Below are 10,572 nucleotides of genomic sequence, written 5' to 3'. Positions count from 1 at the left end.
GAATCACAAGGGCCTTCTCCAAGTTTACACAAGCAGAAACAACTACTTCAGAGTAGAGACTCTGTCTTACTGGATGAGATAACTGTAAGTCAGGCAGAGAGGCCCAGAACTGTGGCTTTCCTAAACTGTGTTGGGCTTTCTGGTAATGCAATTGCCTTTCATCATCCCCTCTCCTGTAAGTAACCAAAAATCAAATCCTTGGTCTGCTAATGTAGAGTTGGGGGAATAATTTGTTTGATTAGTTGCTCTACCTTAGTTCCTAACTCTTTTCTCACATCTGCCCAGGAAAAGTCAGGAAACATCTTGCGAGGTGAGAACTGTATTTTTTCATTGATGAAGGAATTACACAAAATATAAATATAACAAAACTCATGATGTTGAGTAAAGATTAATGATAAGGCATGCAAAATGAGTTACAAAAACAAACAAAATAGATGCAAACTCATCATGATGCAATAGGATTGAGTTAACACAAAATGTATTGCATTTATAAAAGTTTATTAACAAAGATACCTGCACTTTTAGACGTACAAACACCATTTAAATGCATGGAAGTAAGAAAATGGATGGAATTCTGGTGGTTGAGTTAAACAGAGGAAGATGAGTGAAATGGAACCCCAAATCAACTTTTAGATGGATACCTGGTCAAATGATATAGAGTAGCTTTTTCCCTTGTTTCTTTAAATTTTTATTTGGTAATTTTCTTACAAATATGTATTTTTCTATATTAATTTTTGCATCTGGACATATAAAGAGTATCAAATTGTTTAAATTTTTCCTTTTTAGATTCTGCTAATCTAGCATCTGGAATTATATTAATTATTGAGTTCTTGGAATTTTGTATACACATATTCCCTCATCACATTGATGACAGGGAAGGAGTCTCACCAGTTGGCACAACAGATACTCACAGTTCTTCTGGGAGAGCTTTGCTGCTTTGCTTTACTGTAGCAGAAATGATTCTGCCTTCTTCTCCAAGAGGAAAAACTAGCCCATGTCTCAAATTCACATGCTAAGTGAAGCAGCTTGGATCAGGATCGACCTGTTTCTTCCACGCAAAGAATGGATAGCACTTTAGGAGGCCTTAAAAACAGGCCCTGAGTTATGATGGAAGTTAGACAGGGTCACAGTACATTAGGAAAGTGGAGCGATATCAAGGTCACACTTTGAGCTGAGGCTCTACACCCATGCATAAGCAGGTAACCCGACACAGACACTGTGGATTTAAACTCTTTAAAAGGTCATAAAACTGTGAGAGCAAAGTGCTGTTGAGGGACATGGGAGAAATTGAAAGAGGGACTGGGGGTGGATTTGATCAAAGTACAGTATCTGAATGTATGGATATTAAATTAAAAATGAAAATACAAAAAGGAGAGATAGAGTGAACTCAAGCCCTCTGCCTTGGGTCACAGTGTCCACCGTATAATACAACACAGGTATGTGACTTTGAGTGTTGCAATTCAAAATTAAAAATCCTCTGACACTCAGACTTGCCATGAACCCAGTCCCTTTCCACAGGCGCTCACAAAATACACTATTCCCAGTCTCCTCCTGTGGAAAGTTGTATCTGTGTCTGCATGTATCCTTGATGAGCAGTGATGACAGACACTAACCAAAGAGAAGGAACATCCCTACTCAAACTCCCAAAGGAGGAAGGCTCTAAAGCCCTATGTCTGCTGAGAAATGTTTTTTTTCAATTTTTAAGATTTATTTGTTACACACACACACACACACACACACACACACACACACACACACACACACTCATGTATGCAGGACTTGATTATGTTCTTCTACCATGTGGACTATAGGCATCAAACTCAGACCCTCGAGGTTGGCCACCAGTGCCTTAATCCACTGAGTATCTTGCCATCCTAGGACTGATTTTGTTGTTGTGTTGTTGTTTGTTTTGATTTTTTTGTTGTTTTGTCTTCTATTTTCAGTTTTTTGACAGTTTCATGAATGTGCACAATTCATTGTAGATGTTTTGACACTCAATTTCCCTCTCTCACTTAAACCCTCTGAACTACAGAATAGAAACTGTTTTACTGGTCAGCTTTCCCTTCCTACACCGTGGCTGCAGCTCTCCCTAGCACCTTCCACAGAGCCCCCTTCACATCCTTGTTCCTCAGGGTATAGATCAGAGGGTTGAGCATGGGGGTGATGATGGTATAAAAAAGGGCAAAAAATTTCCCCTTGCTCTCAGAATAGCTGTCCTTGGGTTGTAAGTATGTGTAGGTGGCCGAGCCATAGAAGAGAGAAACCACCAGGAGGTGGGAACCACAAGTCTCAGCAGCCTTTCTGCGTGCAGCCACTGACTTGACCCTCAACACTGCCCTAGCAATCTGAGCATAGGAGCCTAGAATGAGCATGGCCGGCACTGCGACAATCACCACTCTCGCCACAAACATCTTGGCCTCTGTTCCTTCGGTGTCTTCACAGGCCAACTTGAGGAACACAGGCATCTCACAGAAGAAGTGATTCAGTCGGTGTCCACAGAGAGGCATGGCCATCATGAGTCCTGTTTGAATCAGAGAGTTCAAGAAGCCTCCTACCCAGGAAGCAATAGCCAATGCCTGGCAGAGAACAGGGTGCATCATGGTCGTGTAGTGCAGTGGACGACACACAGCAGCATAGCGGTCAAAAGCCATCACCACCAGGAGCACACTCTCTGTGGATCCCAGAGCAAGAGATATAAACAGCTGGGCCACACACCCTCCATAGCTGATGGTTCTGTCAAGTCCATGGAGGTTGATCAGGAGCTGGGGCACGGTGCTGGTGGTATAGCAAAGGTCCAAGAAGGAGAGGTGTGAGAGGAAGAAGTACATGGGAGTGTGTAACCGAAGGTCCATTCGGGAGAGAGCGATGATGGCAGTGTTGCCAAAGAGAGTTACAGAGTAGAAAATCAAAATATAAATAAAGAAGATGAGTTCTAGTTCAGGCCAGTCTGAGAAGCCCACCAACATGAAGCCTTTATCCAAACTTGCGTTGAAGCTTCCCATACCCTTTGTCCTGCACACTAGCAGAAGACAATTCAATGTATCTGATGAAAAAAAATTGGATCAAGACATTGTTCGCAGCCTTTTTCAAGCAATCCTAAATCATCTATTTCATTATTCAATTCTATTTTATCCAGTGTCCCATTCCTAGTTTCTCTTCTATAGACTGAAGGTCTCGGGATTAGCAGTAATGTCCCCTTTCTTTGAACTATAGCTCACCTATTTGTCCCAAGACCCTTGAGTCTTGTGGATCTTTCTTGTTCAAAAGTAAAGGAGTGCTTTGAATGTCCAAGGCCTGCACACATACCATAGCATTCTCCGTTGTTATCTTCCGTTCCTTCGCTTGATCTATTTGTTAGCTTCTTACAGATCTGAATCCAGGCTCAGGCAGATGGCGATCACAATGTTGACCCCTGGGTCCTCCTTGGCCTCCTTCTGCACCATGGATATTGTCAGTACACCCATCCTGGAGTCCCACTCACAGTCGCTGCCATCTGCCACAGAACACTGAGAAGCAATTTCATTTCTTTGGGGGGAAAATAGCAAGAAAAGTCTTCCTTGTGACAAGTAAGAAGAGTGCCCCTGCTTGACCCTGGTCCTTCAAATAAGATTGTAATTCAACTCCACAGAAAGGGGTTTTTCTCCTCTATCCAAATGCTCGTTAAACTATTTCTTTCTAGCTCTTCCTGTTCACTTGATAACATCCATGCTACATGTGTCTGTCCCGCCAGGAGCAACTCTGTAATTGAGGACAGGCCAAATATGAAAAAAGTATTAATGTTTATCACAAAAATAATAAACATTGTCACCTGCCTTTATGGTACTGAGGGTGACAAATGAGTGCTACTTTCATGTAAGATACACCATGGCTATTGAAAAGTGCTTTTATCATTTTATCTCATAAAACTGAGCGTCCTCTAAGCCTGGAGATTAATTGCTAACACACAGATAAAGGCAGGAGGAATGATAGACATAAACTATCACTCTCCTCTAGAGATGGATGCTTCCCATAAATACATGAATAAGAGCGAGAGAAACAAACACGCGATTCCAAAGAATCTATCAAGGACCAGCTGTGCCTCCTGCACTGAAGTATATGCTTCTGTGAGTCTCAGCTTACTTACCTGTAAAAACAACAATAATGAAAATAACTGGCTCTAAGCAGTTTTGCTTGTAGTTACATGAAACAATGATTAATGTATATTACAAAATTTTATTTGTTCTCACTGTTAACAGTGTTCTGCCTTCAACAGTAACAGTTAACCCATGCAAATGAGACTGCAAAACTCACTCTGCATCGTATGTCTGATTCTCACTTCAGTAGCTGGAAAATAACTATCAAAGAAAATTACTTCCTGACTGACTAGTTGACTGACTGAATGTATAAATGAATGAATGTGTGTATTTGTAACCCTGGCACCATGTCTGATGTACATGGATGTCCAGCAATCTGCACTGTTCCTCACTTGTTAGTACAGGGTTTTTATTCACTCAGACTGTATCCCAACAATAATGTTATGTCATGGCATGTAGAAATAAATAACATATTTTCTGTTATTTTTCCATCTTTAAATTTTGTATAAATGGGTGATTTGTCTGCATCTATGTCTGTGCACCCTGTGTATGCCTGGTGCCCACAGAGCCCATAAAATGGCACTGAATCTCCTAGGACCAGAGCTACAGATAATTGTGACCCACTAGTTGTGTGTTAGAAACTAAACCCAGGTCCTCTGGAAGAACAGAAAATGCACTTAACCATAAGCACAGGGATCCAACATGATAAAGCTCAGAGCTTTATATCACTGATGATCATTTTAATGAGTGAAAAACTTGGATAATTTTGAGGCAGGGGCATGAAGTTTAATTTTCAACTCTTGGTGTCAGCCAGCTAGATGCCGCACCCAGGACTGGCAAAACCCACAAGGAACCAGAGGCTAAACTGGCAGACTCAGAATTTAGAGGCTCCAAACCCTAAAATAATCGGACTTTAGAAGCCAGCCTCGTAGCTTCTGGGATAGGAATTGGGGTAGACCCCAGAAGCCATGCTCAACTGATAGTCACCTGCAAATGAAAATTTAGTTTCTCCAAAGGAGTCACAGTGGGAGAAGCAACTACACTTGAGGGTAGGCCACATGTCCAGCAGTAGATGGCCGACAGGAAATTAATTCAACAGCATATGAGGAGGTTCCCTGCCTCACGATGTCTTGTCAGGGCATTTTAAAATCTTATTCTTATTTTTATATTATTCGTTGATTGCAGATTTGTTCCTAGCTTTTTATACCACAGGTGCTTTGCATATGTATTACGGATTCCAGGTTCGTGTTTGAAGGGATTCCTGAGTGTGGAAATGAGGGAGTCTCTGTGGCTATATCAGTTTATCATGCCTTTTCTTGGGTGTGTGTGTGTGTGTGTGTGTGTGTGTGTGTGTGTGTGTGTGTAACACTAAATAAACCCAGTAGAGTGCATGCCTGTGTGAAAAACAGTAATTAAAGGATGAAAGGTCGTGAACTTGAGAGGGAGTGTGGGCATGGAAGACGTAGGCATGAGAAGGGGAGATAGAAATGATTTAGGTACATCACTCATTTATGAAAATCTCAATGAATACACATTTACAGTAAGAAAATAGTTTGTAAGTGTGTGTATGTTCACAATCGAGGCTCTTTGTTAACATTAACAGCACTCTACTTTGGAACATTTTATCTGTTGTCATCGAAGTTGGCTAATTGTGATAACGGAGGATACCAAAGTTGCAAAACTTTTAACCAGTTCACAAGAATGTAGATGACAAGCCCAAATAGCCAAATTGACTCTAAGAAAGAAAAACAAAGTCAGATATGTTACACTTCCGAGTACGTTACATAGAAACAGCAATTTTAAAAGCAATAAAGGACACATAGGCCACTGGGAGGGAAGAGAGAGCCAGAAACAAACCTTAATGCACACAGTCAACTGCTGTTCCTCTGGGCAGCAGGAGGACACAAAGAATGTAGGAGAGTCTCTCATGTAAGTAGTGCTGGAGCTTTGTATTTACACAGCAAAGCTAAGACTGCCACTGTCAATCACGCGTCACAAAATTCAGTTCAACAATGAGAAAGCGGAAGCAGCCCTTGCAACATCATAGAGCCAACTGAGGGATACTGTGTAAGAGAAATAAGCTGCCAGAATTGGAAACAAAACTTGTATAACCTCAAAGTTACACATGACATGAAAGAATAATATAATAATGTAAAAGAATAAATATGACTGCTGCAAATGCAGCTCGGGTGACAACGAGAGGCTCCAGATCACAGGATACAAAGTGCAAGATACATAGTCTTTTAAAGTATCTAGAGGCCTAACAGCATAAAACAGGTATAAAATTGTACTCCCTTGGGAACTTGTACAACAGAAACAGAAACAGAATACCTACTCTTGCCATAATGTGGATAGATGATAGATAAATAGATAGATAGATAGATAGATAGATAGATAGATAGATAGATAGATAGATAGATACATAGATACATAGATACATAGATACATAGATAGATAGCTACATAGATAGATAGCTACATAGATAGATAGACAGATAGATAGATACATAGATAGATACATAGATAGATACATAGATAGATAGATACATACATACATACATACATACATACATACATACATACATACATAGATAGATAGATACATACATACATACATACATAGATACATAGATAGATACATAGATACATAGATAGATACATACATAGATAGATACATAGATACATAGATAGATACATAGATAGATAGATACATAGATAGATACATAGATAGATACATAGATAGATAGATACATAGATACATAGATAGATAGATACATAGATACATAGATAGATACATAGATAGACAGACAGACAGACGGATGGATGATGGATGGATAGTTAGATAGATAGATAAATAGATAGACAGACAGATGGATGATGGATGGATAGATAGATAGATAGATAGATAGATAGATAGATAGATAGATAGATAGATAGATAGATAGGGACAGAGAGACAGAGACACAGAAACAGGGAGACAGACAGAGAGTCAATGTAGAACAGTGTGTGTTCACTCGCACAACCATAATCTACACAAAGGCACCTCCGATCTCCTGTGCTTGTTAGCATCACCTCAGTGTGCTCCAGCATTGCTCATCACACGTTACATGCCACCTCAGAGGAGATGGTGGTTCTCCACCAGGACTGAATTTTTTCTCAGTGGAACATGGTGTACATTTTTAACTTTTAAATTGTCATTTAAAATGCAAATCTTATTGTTAGTCTCTATAAGAAAACTATTTGCAAGTTTGATACTGTAAGAGGTCTTGACTGAGATTACCAGGAGCCTGTGTTCATCTCCCTCTGTGGGTGGCTGGACATGTGGAAATGTGTCTGTTCATTGGCTCCCATAAATACTAAACCAGTTTGCAGTGCTGGGAATCAACCCCAAGGCTCCCACATGCTTGGCAAGGTATCTACCACTGATTGCCACTGTGAGTACTAAACTATTTCATATCAGGAATGATAACAAATGCATCTTTTAATAGATTCACTGAGTTAACGACCTTGTCTGACTGTATTGGAGGTACCTTTGAGCAAAAAATCAATCAAGCCCACAAACAACATAACAAAAAAGAAGACAAGAAAAACCTATGTCAGAAGATAAGAGAAGTTTCAGCAAATCCCTTACTAAACACCTTCATTACTGACACTTCTGTCCTTCAACTTGAACTCAGTTCTCTTTTTCTTGCTACATCATGCACTGGAGAGAAGTCACACCACATTCACTCTATCCCATAAGCATTTAGGGTAATATTCAAGAGTCCCGTATGAAATATTCAATATTAACACACCATTTTGCAACAAAAGACCAGAAAAGGACATGAATCTAGCCATCTTAATTACAATTTGATGTCTGACTCCCAACACAGAACCCTACCTCCTCTCCCATGCTCTGCCTCTCTAATAAACAATTCTTCATTTACTTTCATCAGCTCTGACCATGGTTCTGACTCTGTCACCTGTTTCTGGTGTCTATAATTTGCTTTGCATCTAAGATCCTAGACATCAAAGAAACTGACTTTCAGAAGAGACCATGAATCCAGAGTATCCCACCCAGTCAGTACTCACCACAGTCCTGGAAAGAAAACTGTGGGGTTGACTTCCCTCAATCCTGCTGGCTTCTAGATAATATGAAACCCAGGTCACACTGGTGTCATCCAGAAGTGTGTGGGAAAGACCTGTTTCTCTTTGGTCCCAACTGCATCTGTGGTACTGAAGGCTGAATCTCAGCTGTGTTGCTGGAGAAATTGTGCTTGTTTGAGGCCAACACCCCCAGCAGGCTCACCTGCTGAGGCCCATAACTAAGGAGCAGAGGAGAGCCTGTACTGTTCTCTAGATCATCACCATCACCAACTCACCCTAGACAGGAGCTGGCATATCATCCAATCTGACCTTAAGGCAGACTGTACTATGCCTGCCCCTGGGACATTGCCTGAGACTCTTTAATAGAAGTGGAAACACGATTGTTTACTCAAGTGTGGCCTTGGAAACCTCTGGGGGCCCTGAGTACATTATAATTAACTGACTGCTTCCATATCTGCTCTCCTCAGCTCTCTTCATCCCCCATATACTGCCCAATCCAAGGTGACCCATCCAGGTCCTCAAACTCATGTTTTAATATAGCTTGTGGAAATCTATGTTATCATATTCCTCATGCTTTCCCAACTTTGACCCAAGTCTAATCAGCCTTTTCCATCAGACCTCACATAACTCATCCATTATTCATCATAACCTGGATATCTTCCTTTCATGGAATTTTCTTCTAAGTTTGTTCCCATGCATGGGGATTTCCTTTCCAACTAAACATTTCGTAGTTAACAATCTGATGGTTTATATTGCTCTTACACAAATTCTACTTCATAGGTTAGTAGTTCTTGTTTTATACCCTGGTTCTGTACACATCAAATTTAAAAATTTAAAGCAGTCTTTATGTTTTTTAATTACTTTATGTCAAATGGACTGCCTAGGTGAAAAGTTGACAGATAGCCTAGTGCTGTGTAGTGAGCTTCTGGAAGAATTTAAATCCTGATGGCAGATCACAGGAGAAATTTTAACCCTGTCTTAAGGTGCACAGATAACCTCAGAGCATGTAGAATAAAGGAAGAAATGGCCTCAGGTTGTTTGCCCAGTCTAGAGCCCTTTCAGCAGTCAATGGAATTTAAGGGCCACAGGGTTAGCCTGTAGCCTGTCAGATATGAGGGTCTACCTCTAGAAGCAATCATACCAGGTCAGAATGCTGCCCTTTGGCTGGAGCCAGCCTGAGCATCACAAGCTAGACCTGCCAAAACCATCATGGAATGTACAGTGCACAGTATCAGCCTTGTGTCAACCAGGTGCCCCAGGAAGAGGACAGTTGATGAGGTGGTGTCATTGACCCATGATTTTGTCCCCAATAATTAAGTGATTTGTAGAACCCATGAATGCTGTCTGTACTGTAATGCACTTTGCTATCATTTCCTTTTTAATATCTCACTGGATGCTCAACACCAACTGGCACTCATTGATAACGGACAATGTTGGGCCTTCAGAAATCCTGTCCACTCCCTGTAAAAGAGTTTCATTACATCTTGCTAAACTCTTGAGCATCTCACTGACTCGTAAACTCTCTACTGATAGCACTCAAAGAGTTAAACGAAAACACCACAGTTGAGTGAGAAAAAGCATTGCCAGAGGCCTTAAGGTTTGAGGGTAAAAATTCCAAGAAGAAAAATGAGCTACTTCTCTGTGACTTGTTAGGTAGGGAAGGTCCTTGATTCTATGAGGATAGACTATGGTACTATTGCTGGCGGTGTTGATGCATGGTAGAGCTAAACAGAAAGTTCTTGTTGTTTAACACATAAATGCTTTGGCAGTCAGTCGTGGAAAAAACAAAGATAGGAATAAACTGGTCGTTCCCTCCCTGTTAGTTGCCTTTTGGAATGCTAGAAAGCACCACATTGGCTTCTGGAGGAGAACTGTCACCAACAGTTACACTCAGCTATGGACCCCATGTGCCACATTACCAAAATGCCAGGCAAGCTGTGCTCATGGTGCAATAGTGGCACAACTGTTACAGGTGAGCTGCTTTTTAGTTGAATTGGAGGTCACCTCATAGCAGGAACCTCAACTATATTATAAACCAGAGAGAGGGGGTCATTGGTTCCAGGAGAGAAGGTGCTGCTATTGTTTTTTAAATATTATAATGTGACTATCAAATTACATTCTAACAGTGTGCCTCTGTGTGTGTGTGTGTGTGTGTGTGTGTGTGTGTGTGTGTGTGTGTATACTTATAAACCATTGATACTATTAACTTCAATTGTCCATGGAGGGAGACTTCTCTTTTGCAACAAGAAGTACAAAGAAGTACAAAGCACATTCATAAGTGTCCAAGCTTCTGAAATAATGTGACTATGATTATGGCATGGTGGACCAATAGTAAGTCATAAATAGAGAAAAATCAAATAGTGATATCACCCCCTTCAAGGTTCACTGAAAATGAGGATACAGTAAGAATGTAA

The 10,572-nt window shown here is 40.7% G+C and overlaps 1 protein-coding gene across 1 annotated transcript; it reads right to left on the bottom strand.

Moving 5' to 3' along the window:
* Window positions 1-2,066: 2,066 nt before the first annotated feature.
* Window positions 2,067-3,002, bottom strand: Or2y1h (olfactory receptor family 2 subfamily Y member 1H). Its single transcript, NM_001000788.1, is given in 1 exon segment — window positions 2,067-3,002. A coding segment is annotated over 1 exon segment (936 nt).
* Window positions 3,003-10,572: the final 7,570 nt, after the last annotated feature.

Source organism: Rattus norvegicus, chromosome 10 (genome assembly GCF_021556685.1).
Source record: "Rattus norvegicus strain SHRSP/BbbUtx chromosome 10, alternate assembly SHRSP_T2T, whole genome shotgun sequence".
NCBI lineage: Eukaryota > Metazoa > Chordata > Mammalia > Rodentia > Muridae > Rattus > Rattus norvegicus.
The sequence above is the reverse complement of the archived record's forward strand: the minus strand, read 5'-3'. Positions and strand labels throughout refer to the sequence as shown.